This window comes from Anguilla anguilla, chromosome 10, assembly GCF_013347855.1.
Source record: "Anguilla anguilla isolate fAngAng1 chromosome 10, fAngAng1.pri, whole genome shotgun sequence".
NCBI classification, from domain to species: Eukaryota; Metazoa; Chordata; class Actinopteri; order Anguilliformes; family Anguillidae; genus Anguilla; species Anguilla anguilla.
Window position 1 is genome coordinate 13,134,824 of NC_049210.1, and position 25,033 is coordinate 13,159,856.

At 40.4% G+C, this 25,033-nt stretch overlaps 1 protein-coding gene across 3 annotated transcripts in view; it reads left to right on the forward strand.

Moving 5' to 3' along the window:
- Positions 1–25,033, forward strand: part of si:dkeyp-14d3.1 (transmembrane protein 132C) — a 142,629-nt gene that overhangs the window by 28,963 nt on the left and 88,633 nt on the right. For 2 of the 3 annotated variants that reach the window (XM_035435460.1, XM_035435461.1), the window contains exon 3: positions 5,241–6,132. In XM_035435460.1, the coding sequence (XP_035291351.1) occupies positions 5,241–6,132 (892 nt within the window). The remainder of the gene's footprint in view (positions 1–5,240; positions 6,133–25,033) is intronic. The other variant, XM_035435462.1, reaches the window with a different exon arrangement.

Genomic DNA, 25,033 nt, shown 5'->3' on the forward strand with positions numbered 1-25,033 from the left:
CCCCGAACTGCCAGTTCTGAGCTTGAGAATTTGTCTGCATGACACTCATTACTTTTTGTGTGTCACTATGCTTCAACATGTTGCTGAATTGTTATGGCTGAGGACCAAATGAGAGTGGTATAGAGAGACCAATGAGTGTCTGTGCTGAATCTCTTGAGCATCTATGAACTATTTTGGTTTTAATGCGTATATTTGTTAAGATTTATTGTGTATTTTATGGCATATTTTTCTTAGTGTACATTTCTCTTATTCTATGCATTGGCTTTATAAGTGTGTTGCTTTTGGTTTTATTTTTGTTTTATTAATTCCTCTAGCCATTATTTTTTTCTATTTTTAGGAACAGTATGGCACAGTATGCTTGTGAGAGAAGTAGGATTGCAGTCTTAATTGCAGGCTCAAATCCTGTCCAAGTCATTGTTGCTGTTTTGTACTTTAATAACCTGGGTAGTTTTGGTAGACATTAAAAGCCTGTACAGTTACTTTCTTCTTGCATTTTAAGTGTTCATTGTTCTGTGCTATAGCACAACAAAGCTATCCAGCTAAAATTTCCAGGTAAGGGTATAGCACAAAATTATTTCATTTAACATTATAATATAAATTAATCTTTTCTATGAATGACTAAACTTTTATCATTTGTCCACAAGATAAAGATGCATACTTACTAATTAATGAACAGGAAAATAATTTAACCTAGTTTCAATGTGTAACGGGTTATCTCTAAACATGAGCATTGGTGGTCTGGCACAGTGTGCACATTATGTATGGATATTTATTTATTTTCACTGCCGATTGGTTGTTCACAGTTGCATTTCTGATTGGTTAAAATTTTAATTGCATGTTCAAATAACCAATACCAAATCCCCCTGTAGTTGGCAGTATAAAAACTGCAGTATTTGTGATTTTAAAAATCTCGTTTAAAATTTAAACACAATAATATCGACTTAATATCATAGTATTTGGTTCTTTGTAAATAACACGACTTAAAAATGATAAGTTATGATTCAATGGGTCTTTTAAGTGAATCAAAGGTAAAATATAAGGTCCTGGATAAGGATGGCTATGAAACAAGTCCATAATGCCCTGTAATAAGGAATATAAAATGACTCATCATGGAAGAGTAAACTCATCCTTGTCTTAATGAAGTGAAATCAAAATGTTAATTGCTTTCTGGTCTCAGATGACAGAACCAGCGCCAGTTCCATCTGCTGTGGCGGGGAAGGGGCGGTACTCCTGGTTCTAAGTCTGCCTTAATTTTTTTGCACTGTTTTTGAAATCTGTGATTAGTTTCTAAATTGGTCATAGCTTCAAATGGGCTCTGCCAAAGATTTAATGATTGTTGAGCACTTCTGTCTTTTACAATACACAGAACTGAAATCAAATGAGAGCTAATTGTGTGTGAGCTATATGGACCAAATATTATTTTAGGCCAACATCATAATAGCAGAATAGCCTGTATAAGTACATAGATGTTCTAAAGATCTATATAAACGCAAATGATATCTTTGATTTTTGAGTGTTCACCATAAGCAACATTTACTTTATTTTGCCTTCTCAGGCAAATTACTTGGATAGCAAAAAAGAAAAGATGTAAATTATTTATATGTTTCTCAAAAATACTTTCTTCATTTTGATTTTATTTTTCCAATTAAGTTTTAGTCATTAGATGTTTTTTACTCATCCATTAACTGTGTTTTTATTATGGCAATAATATTTTATATGAACAAACACAAAATGTCAATTTATTTTCCTATACTGGTGTTTATAAAAATGGGAGAAATGTCATTCAAATGAAATAACTGACACTGCTTTGCAGACCCACTTGCCTACTATATTGAGACATATTTAAAATATTGAAACGCATTCAAAAATCTTCGTCATTTTTTAAATGTCAGGAAAAGTTTACAGAGTTAGTTGCAGTATCTGGATATCTGGATATGGATTATCACATGGATGATATTCTAATTTTCCATATTGCAAAAATTGTGGCAAATTCATAACAATGATGAGGGCAGTTTTAAGCCCTGTCAGACACTGGGCTAGATGGAAATATATTTAACTGAAACTGATCACTGGTTGTATGTACTGTAAAGCAGTTGTGACATTAATCGCTGAAATGTGGCAGGGACGTTTGCACAATGAAAAGAAAAATCATTATTTATGAACTGTTCACTCTTAATGTATGTATGTATATATATATATATATATATATATATATATATATATATATGATGGTATGTACTCCTGAGGTAAATCAAATCTAGATTGTGTTATTGTTTTATACAAAAAAATATCATGAAATTCTGAATCCATCATATGGATATGGAATGTATCCATATTGCGATACCGACATGTAGCCTGTCACAAGAGTTCATTTTACATTACTATATATGATTTTAATGTGTCCAGTTAGAAAACCAGATTCTTTATTTTGCTAAGTGACTGAAATTTACTGTTTTTATTTAACGCTGTTAGCCTGTGTGTTTTTTTTTCTTTGCATCATTGAATGACAGCTCGTTTCTCAGTCCATGTTATTTACAGTAAATGTGGTTTCCGTCTCTGTCTGGCACAGTGTTGCGAGACCAGTTAGGACCCACTCGCTCTGTTCGCTTAGTGAATGAGATCCAGCAAGCAGCAGACATTTAAAGACTTTCAAGACCATTAAATAGAAGCTATCCAGCTCTTCACTTATCCAGAGGCCTTTCATTTTCTCATTTGTAGCACAAAAGCATCCTCTAACAACAGATTAAAATGTTGTTAGAAGATGAAAAATGTGCTCCTTTTCTGAAAGTGTTGGCCAAGCTTATAATTGCGATTAAACCCCGGCTCATTCAGTTCCTACTAATTGCTTCTCCTTCCTTTAGTAGCAGCAGCCCTCTACTGCGGTGGATATGCGTCTGGAAATTAAGCAAAACTAACCAAGCTTGCTGGAATACATCAAGTCAGTAATCTTGTCCCTGGGAGCCCATTCGCTGCGTTTCTAATGTCGGCGCCAGCATCCTGCATCTCCAGTCGTATGCTTCTTTTTTTGCGCTGAGCAACTTTAGCGATTACCTTTAAGCTGGCGTCATAGTTTTGTGCACTTTGTCATTTTTAAAGCACATTAACCTGTACGTTACATGTGAATGGAATGAAGAAAATGGCCACCCAACAGCAGTGGACATGAATATAACATGAGGGGCATGTTTGAATGCAGATGCAAACACAATTAAATAATAACATGAACTAGCCAAATTACATAACCATACCGCTTTTGAGTATGAGAGGTGTGTATACCGTTAGATGTATGCATGGGTGCTTAATTGCTTGAAAAAAAAACACTCAATATATCTGATAATGAAGTGATTAAATAAATTGGGCCGCGTTTTGTGTAGAAAAGGCTTTGTCTCATTGCTTCAGACAGACGGTTACATTACTGCCAAGGGACACAGAGGATGACATTGTTTCTCTGATTGTTAAATCTGGTATTGCTCAACCTGGACCGTTGGGGTTTTCATTTATCAAACTGAAATAACAGTGCCTTTCTCTACACTCAACAATTCCTTAGGAGTGCAAGCATGCTTGTTTGTTCCTGAGAGAGCAAATGTCATCTTAGACCAATTGTATCTTGTTTGCAGTGTGCTGGGGTTTGACTTTTGTCTATTTCCAAGCATTATGTCTTTGTCATCTAGGTAAATTAGGGATCTTGACCATATGTTTTAAATACATTTAAGGACAAGGCACATTTTAGTTGAATCTGATCCTTGTGTGTTTAATTAGCATCAGCCTATGGATGTAATTTAATTTGCATACCTGCACAGTTAATGTCCCCAGGTTGCTGTTGTTAATGTGCAGCGTTTGGTTCTCCTGTCTGGCTTGATGGCTTTGGATAGGGGTCACATGTGTGGTATGAATCACAAATCCCTGGCTGATTTGTAAATTGTCACCGGCATGATTTACAAGGCAGCAGAAAGAAATGAAATCATCCTACAGTCAGCGAGAAGGAAGAGGAGAGGCCACAGAGGGTGTAATCACACATCAGATTGCTCTTGACGACAAGGTCAAACCTTGCTCCGATGGTGATTACGGGAATTTTAGACATGAGGTGTTTCCTTTCTTATTTCACATATAAAATCCAAGATGGAGCTGTTTATTTCTGGCCTCTGGGGTTACCTCCCCACACAGCTCAGGTCAATTTCGTTTTTCTTACCCATCATTTTTCAGCAAGCTCCTTTCCAGTCATCAGTGTCCTTATTGTAGTCGCTTGCCACACTGATCTGATTATTTATTCCGTCCTGAATGCAGAAGCTACACTCACCCGTGGCAATGCCAAGCATATTTTACAGTTACATTGTTTGTATTTCAAAATGTATTTTGACCTGCATAAGTGAGTAGATACCAAATTGTTGTTTGCACATAGACTGTAACTCAATTTTGTTCGGAATGAAGACACTTGAATTTAGATGTGAGACAAAATTAAGGGTAGACATTTAGTTAATCATAGCTACAGTATTTCTGTAATCAAAATAGCTCATTTAGAAAGAAAATGTGAATACTGTCAGAATACTAAACTTCCAGTTTTATTCTTTTCTCTATGTACTGGTATCACAATGCAATGATCTCACAGACCGCTTGTAGAAATGCAAAGTGACTTTAAGCCAGCTCAGCTGCACTACTGTGCTCCTGCGAGTAATCAAACTTGTGACCTAAGCAAACCTGAAGACTATGTCTGTGACTGACATATATATTAATTTGAGTTAGGTTTACAGGATCAGTACTGTTCTAACTGCATTCGGTTGTCATGAATGGCGTAAAAATATTCTTTGTGCCCTTAGTAGCAGCTTCACCTGACCCAACCCCGAGTTCTGTAGCAGTGCAGCCCCCTGGGCTGCCGAGGGGAGGGGCCCGCTCCCAGGCTCTGGCTGTTTTTCTTATTTGAGTGGCGGCCTGCTGGCAGCTGACGTGAATCACAGCCATCTCTTTCAACACCGCCATCTGGCTGTGATGTGAAATCAATGGTGCTGTTTCGGGACCCCATCACTGAAGATGTCTTCTGGATGCTGATGCAGAGAGAAGCAGATATATAGACCTAGACTTGATCCAATTGCTGCAGTAACTACTGGTCAAGAGTGACCATTCCTTTAGATTGTGTAGTAGGCTGTAATGGCAGTGTGGTCTTAGATGTTATGGAAATAGACTAATTACACTTGTAAGAGAAAAATCTTGTGAACTTGCTTTAATATGGGTCTTCTTTTTTTTTGCAGTGGTGGAGTGTCGAAGCATCCTAGAGGGACTGCAGAGGTTTTCGACCACCCCCACATACCTCCCTGTGACCTATCAGGTGCTCAATGCTGAGTCCTTCTTCTTCCTGAAGGAGGCCAATCAGGACATCATGAGGAACTCAAGCTTGCAGTCACGCACCGAGCCATTCTTCATATACCAAGCCCGGAAGATGCCTTCGGTGAATGCCAGCTACGGGCCCCTTTCGGTGGAGCAGCCGGTGAACCTGGAGCTCCTGCAGAGCCCAAATGCTTTTGTGGCCTCCTCCATGTTCACCTTCAACTGGAAGGTGCAGACCTTCATAATCAGTGACAAGATCTACCTGAGCAAGCCCAAGGTGCAGGTGCTCTTCTACGTGGCTGGCCGAGACTGGGATGACTACAGCACCATCGCGAAGCTTCCCTGCGTCAAAATGTTCGCCTTCCACGAGACCCAGGAGGTGCGGGGCATCTGCCGCCTAAAGGGGGAGCTGGGGCTGTGCGTGGCCGAGCTGGAGCCCCTGGCCGGCTGGTTCAGCCCCCCCAGCGTTGTCCCCGGGCGGCAGAGGACCCCCGAGCTGCCCGAGGGGACCCCTGTGGAGCTGTACTACATGCTGCAGTCCTCCGAGAGCGGGGACTGCAGCGCGGACGACTCCCGGAAAGGCAACTCCATCCGCTCGGACCAGGAAGGGCTTTTCGGCTCCTCTACTTCCTCTCCCATGAAGAGAATAGGGAGCGTGCGGCTGTACCAGAGCTCTGCCAACGTACCTCTGAAAGAGCAAAGGCTGGATAGTAACTTCATGGTGTTGCTGCCCTCTAGACCCATCAGACAAAGGGATACTGTCACTGCCTACCTCACTACATCCACTTTCTCCACGGTGGAAATGTTCACCCTCAGGTAAGTGGCTGTGTTTCCAAGCCTGGATGACCAGGAAAAGAATCCTGTTTGTTTTTTTTGTTTTTTTTGGGGGGGGGGGGGGTGTGGTCAGCAATTCATGTGTCTGAACTTGTTTGTTTGACTAAAGGTGCATGTTCAATATAGTCAGTGCTTGAATTAGGTCAAAACGGACTGATCACAATTGCCCCCATCCCCTCCCTGGTTCACAATGCCAATGTCCGTCACCGCCCCCTTGCCCCTCCCTGTCCATGTTTGTTTGGATTTCATTCTTCTCATCTGGTTACAGGTCACTTAGTTCCTGCACTTTTTTCCGCCTCAAGCACTAAATGTAGTATATATAATATGAAGTGCACTTAAGTTTGGAGGGAACACTGCTAGTCGAGGACCATACAGGAAACAGTTGCCGTTGGTTTCAGTACCTCACGCTTTGTTTCTGAAATGGGATCAGTCCAATAAACAAACTGGAAAGCACTTAGCTCAATTTCTCAGAGCCCCTCTGACTCTGCAAATCAGGAGACAAACGTCTTTATTCAAGGGAACTCATCTGATTCATTGAGCTCTGGGTACTAATTAGAATGTGCAGATGAGACTAAGTGATTTGGATAATTAACACACAATGCAAATGAGGATGTAATTAATTAAAATGCATTTCCATTAACGTAATGACTGCAAGCCTGATCTTAATCACGGAGGGTGAAAACATTTGTAAACCATAAGAGATGCTATGAGATGCTATGACAAAGGATCATACAATTTGTCAGCCTGTGCACATTCAAATAACATGAAAGCCTCTGTGATTGTTTTCTGCGTGGGACAATGTAGACGTTATGGTGTATAATTTTTGTTTCGTATATAGATTTTCAATGTTTTTTTCCCCATTTGCTTGTCAAGGTTTTTTGGTTTCTTGCTTAGATATCTTCAGCTCTGTTAAGGAGGTAATGTTGTCTGACCAAATTTTGAGCAATAAAACTGATATTATGATCATGAACTGACATGTTCTGAATAGGATTTAACTTGCATATGGTGTTGATTTTACAAAATATATAGTTATCTTGAAATGATGTTTTAAGTGATGCTTCTCATGATGGCCTCTTCAGCCTTGATGTTATTTTGGGCTAAAACCAATTTACATGTGAGTCATTCCATACGGAATCAGTTGGAAAATAGCAGCTTGTCCTTCATCATTTTTGATATTAATGTCAATTTTCCGGGTTTTTTGCAAGTCTGATGCTATGTAGAGTGCCTTCTTTTATAGCCTTATTTTTCATGACTTTGAAAACGTCTTATCAATGCTGCTTCCCCTTAGAGACGCACACATTAGAGTATTTTTTGGCAGCACTCAAACGCTACGCGATCAATAGTTTGTGCTGGCCAGCTGAGTGGGCCTGATATGGAGATGGCAGTGGTCTTGGGTTTGAGAGTGTGGCCAGGTGATAAGCCTGTCCCTGTGTCCGGGAGCGTCTAAAGCGGCCAGACTTCAAATGGCCTGGATCTCCTCACTGGCCCCATCGTAATCCTGCTCCAGTGCCACGTGCCCGTGTTTATCGAGATTGGCATCCTTCAACCCTGCCACAGCCATGTGTTCTGTATGGCAAGTCTCCATTGGAACCTAAACACAGTAAGAATAGGGCATTGTAGAAGGAAGTGGTTATGAAGTAATTTAATAACGTTGACAGTTAAAAAATGTGTTCAGTCGTTTATAGATTTTCCTAAACGTTAGAGTTTTTGTTAACTTTTAGCGATTAAACATTTAGAAGTCACACCCCTAGTGGCTTGCAGTCTAAATAGTTGCTGGAGGTCTGCAGGTCGATTCAGAGAAGTGCTTGTGCATCAGCTGCAGTGTTTCTTGAACTGTTATGTGCAGGACTGGAGATACGCAGCTGGTGCGGAAGACTTGGGGAAACTGCGGCTTTTCCCCCAACCTCCACCCCTTTCTCAGAACGGCGTTCGCATGTTTACTCTGAAGGTGCACATTCTCTTAATATCGCAATCAATAATTAATTAGCAGTTTGCAAACTGGGGAAACTTCATTCACAGACAGTGTTTTAATTCATTTCTGCCCAGGCCGTCAGCAAAAGCAATCACAGGTCGCCCACTGAGAACAATCTACTCTGTCCCACCCCACGCTGACTGTTAATACTTCGCCTCCTATGAATTCATGTTTATGAATGAATCAAATAGAGCTGTGCTGTGGCAGAAGCAAGGATGAAAACTAATTTTGATTCTGCTAATGACCAATCATTGCCGCACCATTCACGCCTGACAGACGTTTTCATGCATTAAGGCCTCTCTTGATCACTTGGTGATGTGCTGGAGGAATATGAAACTGGACAGATTTAAAGCCGTTTGCACGCAGTGTGTTTTCTGTGAAAACAATGTGGATCATGTGCTTACTATAGCTAGGACAAACGCATGGATCCACCCATGCGTTGAATTTAGAAAATTGTGGAAAATTGCAAATTTAATGGACTTTTTCTTACATGCGCCAAAAACAGGATTGTTTCATTTTAATATGCAGATATGTACCATCAAGGTTTATGAAAGAGTGGGCTTGGTTGTTAACCCCCCCTTCATGCCCTTTTGTTGCCAGCCATCGCATCTCTTTGTTTACAATACATTATGGCCATCTGTGAAGCTCTGTTCACTTGCACTTTCATGCGCAAATTGCCTCAATGTCCTTTTTCATTCAGTCCCATTATGGTATCTACAACCTCTGAATAGGCTTTCTCTGACTATTTTGACTTGCCATTTCTGCCCTGGACATTTTATTAGTGGTCTGCTTCCCATATTTGTACTTTCCAACTGTGCTATGAATGTCAATCAGAAGAGACCAGATGCCCAGGTGGTGCTGTTTTATCACTTCACCTTGCGACCAGAAATAAGTGTGTGTAGATACTACTTTCTCACCTGAAGAATAATCTGTAGACATTAGGAGCAATGGAGTTCATGTTTAAAAATGATTAAACTAGAGCACTGTAATATTACAGCTAAGCAGGCTGATGATGTGGTTAAACTAAAATGGTGGTAGCCACACTAATGAGTTTTTTTTTTCCTTTTTGTGTGCTTCATCAAAACAAAATTATTTTATATTAAATTATATAATAGTAATAATAATAAAAATGTAGCACACCAATAGTGTACCACCTGGCAGAATTTAGTTTTTCTTTATCACTTAAAATATATATTTTTTATTCTTCATCACTTGCATAGATATCTTGCCTGTATATTGTATTGTGTTGTATATTTGTGTGGGAAAGTCCAACACACGAACATTCACTCTGAGACAACATAAGGAAAAATTTTAGTTTTTTTAGTTTTATTATTTTTGCACAATTTAAAAAATACACAAAAATGACAAAGATAACAACTAATATACAGTGCAGGGAGAGGCAGAAAACCCAGTGGGCTTATTTGAATAATGTTAAAAAAATTCACACGTACTTGGAAAGTAAACAGAGGTGAACATAGCTGAGAAAGGCTACTGTAAACCACATGCTGTCTCCTTTTTGAAACCTTTTTGGTGCCGTATTGCTTTGAGTGTTCAGTTATGTTTTGTGGAACTGAGAAAGATGAGAAAAATGTTCATTACAGTTGGTAAGAAAATTAATTTCATTTAACTATTCAAAGCTTGCATGAAAAAGGTTAATAATGCCTAGACACGGCTAGCCATATTGGCGTCTGTAGCTGCCATAGTGGCTAGCGTGATTAAGTGAATTTACAGCACTTAATGCAGTATTTTTTTTTTTTTTTTTGCAGTATCCTTATATTTCAACAACCCTGTAACATTTTGTGGGAAAGATATGCAAGTGATACTAATCTGAATTTAAGATAATTCATTTTTTGGATTCACTGCAGAAAAAATTTCATGAAAGTTATTCATTAAAAATATGCCTTCATTTAGACAATTTTATAATAAATTCATAACATGATAGACCAGAAATGAGATTAAAAGACATTTCATCCCTGGGACATATAGAAAAGGAAATCCTATCTCTAGATGAAAATGCCCACTTTAAGCTCATGAAGCTAAGGCTTTGGTTTTGAATGACCTTTTAATTAATGATTTACCAGAGAACAGATTAGCTTCCAGATTTGGATCAATGCAAACACTCCTTCCTTGTCTTTCACATTCCTCGCTGGTTTTCTGGAAGCCAGGTTGTTTGAAGGCATTTTCTGGGCAGCCGGTCCTCGAATGGGGTCCCCAAACCAGCGACTTTGGGACTTAAAAGTTTTTATACCCGATGCGTCTTCGTCTTGTGATGGCACACAATCCATTTCGAGTACAGAGATGGATATAAGGTCTTAGGTGATTCAATAACACAATGGAGTGTGCAGTGACAGGCACTCAATGAAGTGAGGCATTATGAAGTAATTATTGAGAGTGTTGGCTTTTCAGAAGAGCCTGCAATCCACACAGCGCGATTACTCTGTTCATGTGTCTTCCTCTCTTACGGTCCTGACTCAGCACAGAAGTGGCTTAAGCGGCACACATGTAAAGAGAACACTGATGGACAGGCTTTTGATCAACGAAAACTTTTTGAAAGTGCCTTTCTTTTGTGGAATGGATGTCATTGTCAAATTATAATAAATTACTTTGAGCTGTGATCAATATTTTGAAAAGTTTTGTTTTTTTGTTTGATAATATTTGAGATGTTTTGATCTTGATTTAGGTGAGTTCATTTTTGATCGTGTTGAGTATTTCATATATCGAGCAGTAGTATTTATAAAAACCTAAAAGGAATGCTAAGGCTTGCATTACATAGCAGGAATCAATTAGTCTGTTAAAATCTGTTAAGACCGAGTTGACAGTGCTCCTTCACTTCATGAATGGTCTTCCAGGATGCAGATCAACCCTAGTGCACTACTAGGGTGAGAATTCCAATATATTGAATTTCCAGGGGTAAACCTGATTTGCTTTCCTATTTTAGCACTGCTCAATGCAATATTCTCTTCAATGATTGGAATTTGAACATACATAGAACCTAGAGCATTGGGCTATGAACAAACTCACCGTAGTTCTAGGTATGTTTACCGGAGTTCCTGTACATTTTGCAGTCCTTGGCTTTGGACCAAAGCAATTATCTGTTCTACAGCTGTATAGAGAAACTGCTCTGTTTCCAAAGCACAGGTCAACTCAGACTATTGAAGCTGTAACAATGAGCGTTCACATTCTTGTGAACCATACTTTTACTTTAACCTTGAAAAGTTTTCAGAAAGTCCTGTATTGTACAGAGTTCAGTTACCTGGTGAGGTAGGCTGCCTCCGACCAATGTGTGTTGTGTGGGGGTGCCAGTATGCTTACTGTTCATACTTGGAAGCCACTGCTGTCTCATGTATGTGTATAGAATATTTTTAAGCTAAAGAGAAGCACTTCATGAACAAAATGTGTGCACCAAAATGGAATTTGCCCTTTTTCTACCTTCTGATTCTGTCAGTCTATGCCTTTTTTTGTCTGTCTAACTTACTCTCCCCTCTTTCTCTCTCTCACCATTTCTCCTTTACTGGTATCCTGTATTTTTGGTCCTATTACTTTGGGAAAAATTAGAGTATTAAGATTAAAATGAATGATCTTAAAGGGTTAATAAAAAAAAGATTGAAAGATTTTTAAAAATTAAGATTAATTCATCATGCAGGAGCACTGCATGAAACACACTGTTCCATATGTACAATATAGATATCAATATATTTTTAAATGGCTGTGTTTATTTCTTGATATTTTCGGGAATGCAGTAATCTAATGAGTGTGACCTACTGTGCAGGTAGACACCATAGATATCACAACTACTGTCTTAATGAGACTCAGTTTTGCTCAGGGGGCGATGGGCTGAGGCTGATTGCCAGAGGGACTAATCAAACTCTTATTTAAACTCTCATGCGGGCTCCAGGGGCTTACACTTTCTGTCGGATATACTGTATGCAACATTGCTATGCTCAGCAGGAGCCAGTGATCACAGCCTTGACAGGATTCATTTCTCTGCAGCACCATTGAGGGCCATTAAAGGCACTTCCCTGACATCCCGGGCAAGCGGACCCCTTGTTTTAGTAATTGGTGCTTGAGTGTCATTATCGTGGCATATGTCACTTTTAACTAGCCGGACTGATGTGACACTTTGAAGGTTGAGCTAGCTGTAGTGGGAATTAATAGAAATAATTTTAGCGTGCGTCTGATCCGGCTCATTAGGGGCATTGTGCAGGTTGAGTGACTGCACAGCGTGAAGGTTTTTGTTTCCTATGATGGGTGAATGATGCCAGCCCCCCCCCCCCCCCCCTCACCCCCCACCCCCCACACCTGGTGGCAATGCGGCAGCACTTTAGGTTTCTGTATAGGAATAACATGGGAGGGGAAGAGAGGGGTTGGGGGAATGAGTCATTCACTGAGCTCATTGTGACACAGGTGGCTGGATACTGCCTGTTGGCTGTGCTCTTATTGCACATGCACTCTCTGCTCTGGTGGTCAGTATTCTTGCTGCTACCCCACTGGTTCCTGTTATCTGTGGCCTGGGCCTTCCCCTTGGCACTGTGATAATCTCTATTTACTATGTCCAGTCCAGGCTTCGGGACTTTTAGAAGTGAGTATTTTTCAGTGACTGTGTTTGTTTATAGCACAGAAAGACAGAGCTAGCGGGCTTTGAGGGTTATATTACTGCAGGTCACCCAGACTTCTTTTAAAATGCCTTACACCCCCTCAACAAGTAGAAGGAGCAGTAAATGGCTTCCATTAAGGCAATCATTAAAAGCAAAGAGTGAATAAAGTGCTTGTGCTGACTAAGAGTCTACAGTCAACACAGCTCTTAAATGTTCAGGCTACATACCGAGATTTCTATTGCTTACAAAGAATATTGCTCCATTTTTGGGACTCACCCATTCAGTGCGCTTACACAAAAACGTGCTTTATCAGCAGGTTGATCTCTCTGTAAAACATCCATCCTGTGACGTTGAATTGAGCCTGTTTAATTAATATTAAATTATTTTCAGTGTAATTTTCATGATATTTAGCTTTGGAGAGGTTCAGAATTGAACAGTTGCTCAGACATTGTGTTATTTTTTTTATTATGTCCTCACAGCATAGCAGGTGGTGATTCTCAAGAGTACTGGGCATTGTTCACAGTCCAGCATGCAATGCAGTAATGTGGTAGTAATGTGGTCAAAGAAGGAAAAGCAGAGGATGATGAAGTCGATATCAGCTATGAAGGTTCAGATCCTTAAGACAACAATATGCGTGTGAAAGCTTTACCCACTGTTCCTTAATATAGCGGCATTTCAGAAACCATTAATATTGTTGGGTTTGGTTCATTGTTCTGCGATGATTCATACTTTTATTTTCCACATCTTTTGTTTTGCCTCTGATTAATTTATGCTTAGTTAGGTCTCTGACATTATATGTGAAATTACTTGTGAAATTACTGAGGGTGGAATTTTTCAGTGTTTCCTGGGTCAGAAGACCCAACTCTTCAGGCTGCACCGTGGCTCCCCTGACCCCATTCACCCATCGTTATTTTTTATTTAGGATATTTTTCTTTCCTTTTGTGGTACTGGTTTTGGTGTATAAAGAAAAGATAGCTGTATTGTGATATTTTCTTTTGTTTACAATCCTTTATGTTACACTTATTAATTTTAAATGGGCCTTCTGTGCCTTCTTGGTGATACTGCACTATTGTTTTCCTGAGACTAACACTGATCTTCTCTGTGTTTGTCACTCCGGATGAGAGTTTCTGTGATTGTAATGCAGTGATTGCGGTCAGGCAGTGTCTCTCCCAAACAACGCTGTGGGAATGGAGAAATTATAACTTTTTTTTATTCATTGTGCTGACGCCCAATTATTCAATAATTATTCTAATTATTCCCTGAGTTGTGATTTTTTTTCTCTTTTTCTAATTCGACACAAACAGGTCCCCTTCCACCTGCACCATGTGTTAAATGCACTCTCTTGAGTGGAAGCAGAAAGTTTGATCTCTCTTGAGCTGTAATCTCTCTTGATCTGTGTGCTCCGGTTTTGTTTGTGTGGGTGAAATTCCGGTCACGTATTTAGTAACCAGACCTCAGGAGGAGGGGGGGGGGGGGGGGGGGGGGGGGGGTGAGGTGTCAAAACTCAGCCGCCTTTTTTGCTGAGCTTGCCTATTGGATTTTAGCTTAATAAGACCTTACCTTTTTGTCAGCTGGCAGATTGGATCACACGGTCGTCGATGCCCAGGCCGATATGTCACTTAGGTCTTGTTATCAAATAATCCGGGTATTATCAAGCCTCTGAGGAATTCCTCTCACCAAGGAGGAACAATGCATCCTGCTAGCAATAAACTAACAGCTACTACTTGGCAGCTTTACCTACTCTAATGATGCTTGTATCTTTCTGCTGTTTAACAGAATGTTCATTGTTATCTGTCTGGTGTGGGAGAGAAACATGTACAGTACATATGTAGACAATGGCCAGGATTCAATCAACGTTTGTGCTAAAATGTCTGTTTTTGTCTCCGCGGAGCTTGGCAATCAGCAAAATGACACCACCAAACTTGTGTTGGATGGATCCTATTTTAATTCAGGCCAATTTTGGCACTTTTTCTTTGAAAGACACTTAGGATATTTAGAGAGAAAACTAACGTGCATCGGCTCGGCATCAAAAAATGGAGGGAAAAGAGATGATCTAAACGAGGACCTCGATCAGTAATTAATTTTTTTACCCAGGCAACTTCTTCGAGGGATGAGACTAACTGAGACTGGAGCATTCAACATGTAGTGGCACATATATCATTACATATAATTACGACTACATATAATAATTACATTCACTATAATATATAATTAATGTATAATTGTTTTAATTATATATAATACATATATATTAATGAACAGGGACACATAATCCAGTCTGATGATTCAACGCAACAAGCGTTTTCTTCTATACAAAGTGGGAAGGGGCTTAAATGCCCTTGTGTTCACTATTGACAGCAAGAATAATAATTTTCCAAGTGCACTTACATAATAGCAAATGCATTTGAATATGTACATTTACTGTTTACAGCTTTTATTTCACGGAGTTCGTAAAGAGCAGAGTGTGAAGCAGAAGGAAACAAGGACATAAACATTATATCCCATTAACATTTTAAGTGAGGAGACAGGCTGAGTTCTTCATTTAGACCCTTGGGCTTTAACTGTGCGCAACATATAAATACAAAACGCTCCCCTTGTAAGTAATTCGTTCGCCAAATCACCACCCCAGGAAGAAAGAGTGACCTTTCTCAATGCCTTAGAATTTAAGCACAGAGGCAGAATCATGATTGGTCCTGATGCAGTGATGTGCAGTGGTATATTCCATGTTCTTATTTCAGAGGGTGGCCTTATGTTCAGAAAGGCCACCTGAACCTATTATATAAGGCCAACTGGCCATTACAATAGGTAGACAACACATTGAAATGTCTGTGATTTATTTAGATATTTCTGTGTTAAAATAAATGATCGGTGCTCTAAACTATCAACTACTTTATGAAACAAACAGGGACAAAGTACCTACTTTACAAAACAACGGTTTAGCTTTCTAATTTAGCAGCAGTCCTACCTCTGTTCAGATCACACAGGAAGTTGTCAGGCAGTTTGTTTGTTTCATTATTTTCCTACTGGTTCCTCTGCAAACACGTGGCATGCAGCAGTTCAGTGAACCTAACCCACTCAGGCCGGTGCTGCTGGCCTGTAATCCATTCAGCCCTGTAGATGATGATCCTCACAGTCCTCACTGAGACCTGTCTAAAAGTCAGATCTTACAGGCTGAGCCACCATTTACCTAGAACTCATCATCTAAATACTGATGTCTATCTGCCTGGCCTCTGGGCTCTCCTGGGAGGACTGGGCACATCCAGTAGCTCATTTCTGTCACAGTTTATTCATTAAAAGCCTCATTCAAAAGCATCCAAATTGTTACTTTCCCCATAGAAATGTACAACGATATTTTCCTTTTACAAAATTACCAAGTGACACACATTCAGTGAAATCACATGGCATTGCGTTGTTAAGACTATGTGGTACTTTGTTTGAATGTCAGTCACTATAGAGGAGAATTATTACTGGCATTTTTGGGAATACCGTTTCTGTCTCATGACAATTAAACTAGCTGCACTGTGAAAAATGACCACATTTACGGACTGGTGTCTGGGATTGCCGATCTTTTGGGCACAAAGGTTTGTCAGAAACCCATTGTAAGGATATAAATCTTCAACACGGTTAGTTTGTACTACTAGTTGCATGTGACATAATGACTCGCATATTTTGATAATTATCGTCTTGATCCTTATGTTCAAGTTCAAACAATCTTTCCTGAGAATACATTTTTTGCCAGATGAACTTTAAACAGTAGAAACACTTTTGTGTTATATCTGGATGTCATATTATCTGGAACAGTTTGATGAGATATATGATGGAGTATACAATTACCAAGCACATCCTTAGGGAATCAAACTTCTTCACTACGCTGTACATGTATACTTTTATAAAGGATATATGCAGATAGACATTTTTTACATTGTATTTCAGCTGTGCTCAGCCAATTAGGTTAAATGGGACGCCTTATTTGTACATGGTATGGATAGAATTTTGCAAGGCACATTGCAGTTCCAGTATCGTGTAGTTGTTTCCAGAATCCGTGGTTGCCTGCTAAAACTCCTGCTGCTCCCAGCACGTACTGGGATATTGTCTCGTAAAACATTGTGTCATTGGCGTACTGTACCTTTACCTGCTATATATTGCCCTTAATACGTTTTTTTTCTGTGAGCTCCAAGGCAAAGCCAAAAAGCGCTGCAAAGTAATGCATCAAGTGTGCAGAAACAGAAAAAAGTGCTGACTCTAGTATAGGAAGATGAAATGTTAAAATAGGCTGGTTAAGATAAACCTTTGCATTTCTGAATTCTGAATGTATTGTCGTCACATCAAGTTTATACTCAACATCTGTAAAGATTTTCCAAGTTAAAATTTTATACAAAAAACAAACAAGGACACACACTCGTGAGGACAAAAGGCTATAGTCATGTCAACAACGTACACTGCACCAGAAAGTCATAACTTCCATCTCTTGCTTTATAAGGCTTAGTACTGCTATATAGGAGAGCCAAGACATTACATTATATTGAAATCACTTACAAGTGTTCTTATCCAGAGTGATGTTCAGAAGTGAAGAATATCAGTGTTAGTCTCAGAAATACAGAAATGTGATGTTACCAAGAAGGCACAGAGAGCCATTTATAATCAATAAGTGTAATGTTAACCTAACAAACAGCAATTTGTATTGTAAGAAATGTTCAACTAGGCAGAACATGCCTAGTTGAACTATGCCTATCCTATCCCAAATGGAAATGCACAGAAAGGATATCTAGAGGATGCCAGGGGAGATATGGTGTAATCTGAAGAAGTGAATCTTCAGTCTGTGTCGGAAGGGTTTCTGCTGTTCTGACAGCACTGGAAAATTCATTCCACCACCAGGGGGGCCAGAACAGATAGGAGAGGTGACCTGGCAGTGCAGGCGTACGGGAGGTTGGGGGGTGGGGGGGGCGGGGGTGCGCGGTGGGGGCAAGGGCCAAGGGCCAAGGGCCAGGCGCCCAGAAGTAGCAGAACAGAGAGGTCGTGTAGCGTCTGATGATCTTTTGAAGATATAATAGAGCTGTCCTTTTAGCTATCCAATAGCCTAGCACCAAGGCTTTGAATTTGATGCAAGTTGATATAGAGAGCCAGTGGAGAGAGGCAGGCACATCTGCCTTTCATTTGGAGGGAAAGCGTTTAGTGGATTGAACAGCAAAGCAATGTGCGCCACTGGCTAAATACTTTGGTGACATCAAAGAAGCTCTTAACGAACTTCTGTGGTAGCAGAGGCTGTGGTGCAAGTCAGTACAAAGCAGACTGTAGAATTTTCCTCATTTACCAGGTGAAAACAACTACATTTTGTGGAGCAAGATCATGAAACTATAGTCAAAATTCAATCAAAACCTGAATAATGAATCAAAGGGGGTACATCTTTCTCTGACAACAATTGCACTTATTTTGTATGAATGTAGAAAAATAAAATGTTGCATATATTTGTTGAGGATGCAGCATATTGGGGAAAGATTAAATTCATCCCTGTGTTATGCCACAGTGACAATCATACCGGGATGCTAAATGTGAGTCTAACAGTTAAAGAAGGGCAGTCCGCTTAAATTGTTTTTCTGGCCCTAATCATCTCAAAGTATGTTTTTGAAGCATCATCATAGACCATTGATTATGGAGATGATTGCGATCATAATTTGTAAGTACTTTTTTGGCTGCCAGTTGTTACTGAAAGGAGGATGTAATCTTTTTTTGTCACTCAAAATGTCAGACTAGCCAAAAGCTCATAATTGCACATTGTTATGGAAAATTTGATTCTTAAACGTTGAGCAGGTAATTAAAAATTTGCAATGACATCGCAGCAGCTTGCCAAGTGGTGTGTGCCATTTTTTAATAATGCATTTTCAAATTTACCCTAGCAGATGTTGCTCTATCTTCATTCATTACATTTCTGGTTTCCATAGATACCACTCAGCTGCCACCAGTCACAAGCAATATAACTCCCTTTGATTCCAATTGTTTATATATGTGGTTTTTGAACACGACAGAGCCCACAGTTTACACTGATCAGTATCTGTCTGATTGTACAGAGGAAACCTGGTGTGCACCGGTGTCAAATCTTGAAAAACGAATGGAAAATTTCCACAAAGCCGGAACAGAGACCAATGACTGTAATTAAACCCTGTCTCTCTCTGAAAAGCATGAGAGTTTTCCTAATTTTATTACACTGCTCTGTCCAGTCTGCATGTTGCGTGCATGCTTTACACTACTCCGAACAAAAGGGGTGATTAGAAATGAACAGTGAGCAATTTGTTTTGTTTTTGTTTTTTTTTTGCTTTATTTGCTTTTTAACTTTTTGTTGTAGCACAGGATTATCTATGGTCCACAAGTGCCAAACACAACAATAAAGATGAAACACAAATGAATAAGAAATGCACAAAAACAAACAGGCAAACACAATGATATCAGCAAGAAGACAAAAATAGCTTAGCCTAAATGGCAACAGAAAGCATGATCACAAGTGAATTTATTGTGTGTGTGTTTTCTCTTTCTTTGTCAAATTTGTCAGTTTGTAGCTGTGCTTGTCACTTCAGGCCTGCTGCTCTCAAAATTTTCTACTTCACAGAGAAGAGAACTGCTCCATGGGCAGCAGTATAGTTTAATGATTACGGTTATACTAATTGTAGTATAACGGTTAAAGTATACGAGTTCAAGTTCGATTCCCAGGTAGGACACTGTCATTGTACCCTTGAGCAAGGCAGATAACCTGCATTGCTTCAGTACATATCCAACTGTATAAATGGATGGTATGTCAATAATGCTAAAAGCTGTGTAAGTGGCTCTGGATAAGAGTTTCAGCTAAATGCCTGTAATGTAATGTCCATGTAATGTCCATGTCACTAAAGCTGGCCAATTGGATTATGACACTGACAATTAGGGTCATTTCTCAATGTGGAATATCTCATTGTTATCATAAGCATGCCCCTTTTACTGTGACATGCTCCGAACATTTGTGTTTACACCTCTGTAGCACATTATTGGGTAGGTATCATGTAATGAGGGGCTACCTCTACCTCAAAATTGTGTCTGATCATCCCAGTACTGTAATGAAAATGAATGAATGAAATATATTTAAAAGAGTAAAAATGAACATTATTTTGGGAAAAAATATGAAGAGAAATGGAACGAGATTCCAATTTTTTCATACTTTGAATCGAATGTTAATTGTACTGTATGCAATATATTGAAATATGAACAAGCCTTGTCAGGAGCTGTTTTTGATTTAATGTTTTCATAATCATATTGATCACATACCTTCTGGACAAATGTCCATATGCACACTGCATGAGCATATCTGTTTGTGTGATCGTGTAATGAATGTGGTCCATTTTTCCCCCTCTTTTTTTCTTTGTATCATTTGTGTTTTTCCGATTGATTCATTTACTTTTTTAATGTATTTGCGTTAAATATCTGTTGTCATATTTAGGACTTCTGGGCCACTGTGCTTATCTTACCACTTTAAACGGCTGCATACACCAGTTGTACTTAAATTTGGATGTTTCCTTTTTAATTTTGCTGTAAGGAAAGGTTTTTGCTTTTGCTCTGGGGACATAGCTTTGCACATGGCTGCACAGGGTATTATTACATGTTTATAAAACAGAGCAAAAAGATGAGCGACATCCTACTTCTTTCAGAAACTATTTGTCCAAGCCAATGAATTGTGTTGTTATTCTCATCTCCAGTATTTGCTCAAAAGGAAAACAGTGGGAGAGGAATAAAGGCTTATTCTGTCCTACACTCTGTCCTAGAGGCAGCTTTGCATGCAAGGTCTTCACTATACAGTACTATGCACAGTGTTGTCTAAAAGCACTGATTTCCTCTATTATTGCTGTATTTGCTTTATGCCAGACAAAATGAGTCCCCCCAAAAGTTAAATTTTTGACTTATTATCTGTCTGTCCATAGAACATTATCCCAAAAGGCTTGGGGATCATCCAGGTGCTTTTGTACAAATGTGAGATGAGCACTGATGTTTTTCTCGGTTAGCAGTCGTATCCACCTTACTACTCACCCATGAATCCCATTTTTGCTTCTTGTATCTTTCTTGTTGTGGATTCATGAACACTGACCTTAACTGAGGTTAGAGAGACCTGCAGTTCTTTGGATGTTCTTCTGTGATCTTTTGTGACTTCCTGGATGAGTTGTTGTTGCACGTTTGGAAAGATTTTGGCAGACCAGCCAAATCATCCTGGGATGATTCACTACTGTTCCAAATGTTCTCCGTTTGGAGATAATGGCTCTCACTGTGGTTTGGTGGCATCCCAAAGCTTCAGAAATGGCATTATAACTCACTCCAGTCAAATAGTATTTCAACTATTTTTTCCCCCTCATCTCTTCTGCAATTTCCTTTGATCATGGATAACTTCTTTCATTAAATAAAGCAAATTATAATTTACTCAGTTTCCCTTTGTTTAACATTACATTTTGTCTAAAGATGTGAAATCATTCAGTGCGAAAAATATGCAATAATAGAGGAAATCAGGAAGGGGGCAAATACTTTTTCATGGCTCTGTAGTATATATGGGAATCTATGCAGCACCCTATGTTTGTATGGTATACTGACACTTAAGGTCAGGGGATTATACTTGCATCGCACGGTGCTTCCATGGCTGGGTCATTTGCCAGTGCAACTGTAAATCCATTGTGAAGATGCATGACTGGAGGCATAAGACTCATGTTTCTCTGCCAGTGGCTCATAATGGCTCAATCCATTATTCTCTTGGGATGTCAAAGAGGCGGGTATTGGTTTATACCTCCAGCAATAGGAGGTCTCCATAGGAGAGGCGTCCTCATGTACTCATTTGGAGTAAGACATTAAGGTAAGGGATACTTAAGCTTAATACTGTAGCTGTTTACTCAGCTTTTACCTTTTGCAGGCATTGTGTCAATAAACACTTTCATAAGTGCTCAGCATACTTTGAGGATGTGATCCTGACTGAGATCAGTGACCGCAAAACAGAAACCTCTGTGATGTTTAAGTGGATGTGATGTTGTACGTTTGAAGATTTAGTAACATATGCATATCACGCTGCACCAGGAACCCCTTGAGCGGAGCATGTGTATTTTGCAGTGATTACATTCATAAGTGTGACAGAATGGTATAATTTACAGTAGAATATTTAGTGCTCGGCAGGAAAAATACTGAAATAGTGTACAAACTCATAAAAGACAGTGAAGTATATTTCACAAAATGTGCAGCGTGTAGAAATATGAACACAGACATAGGCATCAGTATAGGCCAATTATAATTCACTGTTGTTCTGACTGTTCCCTAGTGAAGCAGAATTTAATGTTTTACAAGCAAACCTTATGGTTCTATGTTTATCTATGTTCTGTTTTATCTGTTTTTTCAGTACAATATATACAAAGGCCAGCCAGCTTCTGGGACATTTCATCTCATTTTAGAGATCCACCTGACTGAAACCAATGACAGCTGCATTCTCTTTATCATCAGTAGAACAACCACTTTGAAAAAGCAAGAAGTGTTTCTAACAAATACCGTGGAAGTGTTGTATACTTGTTTGACATTCAATGCACGATGCAGCACAAATGAATACATTTTTTCTCTTTTATTTCACTGATGTGGGTAAACAATATGTAGAATGCAGGTCAGCAGGGGTAACAGGTAGATATTGTGTCTGGTATTGTTCTTCTGATTCGGAGGGCATCGGTGTTGAATGCTCAGCAATGGTGCTTCTCAGAGATCTTATCTGTTCTTATTTTCTTCCCCCCTGCCTCTGTACTGTACAACTGCTGTGGCATTTTACATGCGCTTCCAAAATTTGTTGGGTTATTTAATAGGCTGACATTTGCAAAAGGTCGCGGCCTTTCCCCATTCGTTAGGTCCCTCCAATGTCGATTTTTCACTGTTCAGCAACAGTTTGCAGAATGCCCGACAGCCTGCCCTGCTTCACAGCGCGAGAGATAGCCCTATCACGAAGAAGGACTGATTCACAGCGCGATTACTCTGATTTCTCACCTTACAGCTCACTGCCTTGATCTTACCAAGCACGCTGAATTGTTGTGCTGTCCTAAACTCTGTAGGACTACACTTTTGTACACTAGTCCCAAATGAAGATTTACAAACTCTCCCGTGCAGCCCAGCCAGTGCTCATTTGTCTGTATGTACAACAGGTCCAACAGTGTTCTCAAATACACCCTGCTTAGAGTTAGCTCGCACGCTGTGCGTGAATAGAATTTTGATCCTCTCTGCATTTTCGTTTGCGTGTGAATGCATATGGTATACACCCTCACCGTAGAAGAATAATATCCATTTGGTATGGCACTGAAAGTCCAGTGAGAGTCGCAAAGCAAAAGTCTGACTCTGAGTGACTCATCCAAGACAGACAGGAAGAACAGAAAAAAGGAGGAAAGCTAGAAAAATGTCCAGAGGAAGCCTCTCTGGGACATTTTATCTGTGTTCTCAGTGTGACGCCCCCCCCCCCCCTCCCTGCCCTTTTCATCTGGTTACAGAAACAGGAGGCCTCTCCCCACAGGGGTAAGGTTAAGGATTCATCACTGACCAGAAAATAAACCTATTTGTGGTCAGGGTGGCTGGCCCAGTGCTGGGTAAACGAAAGACTAATGGACAGTGAGACTGGGGCTGACGTGCTCTGAAGAGGGTTGTTCGCAGTCACTACGCCCGTCATCCATCACGCCTCCCGCTGATTAGAGGAGATGGCTCTCCTGGGGGATGAAAGAAGCAAGGGGCAGACCAATAGGGTGAGTCCCCTGCTGCCTCCCTGGAACCCCCACCCTGCTTTGGGTTACCTGTGAAGAATAGGCTCTCTGTTTTGTCAGAGGGCCTGGGGAGGCAACGGCTTTCCTCGCAGACACAAGAGGCTCTGTGCTGGAGTGGTCCGCTGGGGCATCCCTCACTCTGCTGTCCATTCAGTTAAACTCGATTATGTTTTTATGGATGGCTAATGAAGCCATTATGTACATTTGGAATAGTTGTTCTCTGTTGAATTGAGCGGACATATTTGGGTTTGAATAGATCAAATCTCCATCTCCCGTGCTGGAAATGTGGCCATAATTGCAATTATCTTTAAGACCACCCAATCCTCGGCTGGTTCTCAGCAGGTCCCGACTGCACACATCGCTGAGTCTGGTGACGAGGTGGCTGGCTCCGTTTAATTGCAAAAGCTCAGGCAGATTCCCATTGCTAGATGACTCAGGGAAGCAGAATATAAATGATTAGGTTTTGCACCATTACACGCCTCTCTCGGATATGGGGGGGCAAAATCAGAGGGACGCTCTCTCTCAGTCCCGCAGAGACGCCATTTCCACACAGGTGTGCGCGCCGTGCGGCGGAAAACGCATCCAAAAAGACACCAAACCCCCGTTTCTCGGCACTGAATGCTACTTAATTAAATGGCGCTAATTGAACCATGTAAAGGACAGAGTTCAGATCGTAGCCGTACACGACGTGGAGAGGTGGAGGTGAATGCCTGCTGGCAGTGTTCTGCAGTTGTGAGCAGCATTGACCCTGGCACGTGGCCGTTTACTTGTTTACTGAGTGGGCGTGACAGCTGTTATGATCTGGGGGCAGCGGTGAGAAATGATCTGGGCCACGAAGTGCAAGAAGCACGAGAGAGAAGCAGTGGTGTGTACAGGGCACCATAGAATAGCAAGCCCATGTGCGCAAGGATAGGGCCTTGTTGTAGTTCTACCTCTTTCAATGGGGCAGCAGCCAGACCTTCCTATCCAAGGCATAAAACGCTGTAGCTAAACTCTCCCTGAACCGCAAGGCACCGTCAAATTCGCCCACCGAGAATTCGGGCTCTCGCTAGATGTAGGTTTCGTCTTTGCTTTGTTAAACGAGACCGTGAATATTCACCTCAGTCCACAGAGAATCTCATTAATCGTTTGCAGGGTTTTTTAAAAAAGGGAAGCGGTGCAATGTGCCTGTGGGCTGGAATTAGTGCCCCGGGTCGACAAATTCCTCCAGCGATGGCAACACTTTCCATATCAATGTCTCTAGTTAGCGCGCCGTTGTGCAAGCAGCACAGCGATCCCCAAGCTTTCTTTATGCCGCCTTTGTGCTTTCTTGCTTCCTCTTTGCATTCCAGCGACACATTTAGAGTTAATCATGCCCCTGTGTGTTGAATGCTATCTTTAATTAAGTATATCCCCTTCAGAGTGACAGCGTGAAACAAAAAGGGAACAAAGCAATTGCATGAGTTCATGCATCTCTACACCTCACTACGTTCCACATGCCTTTTATATGTACTGCATGTTAAACTGATGGCAAAAAATAGCTATCTTTTTTTCTGAAGAGT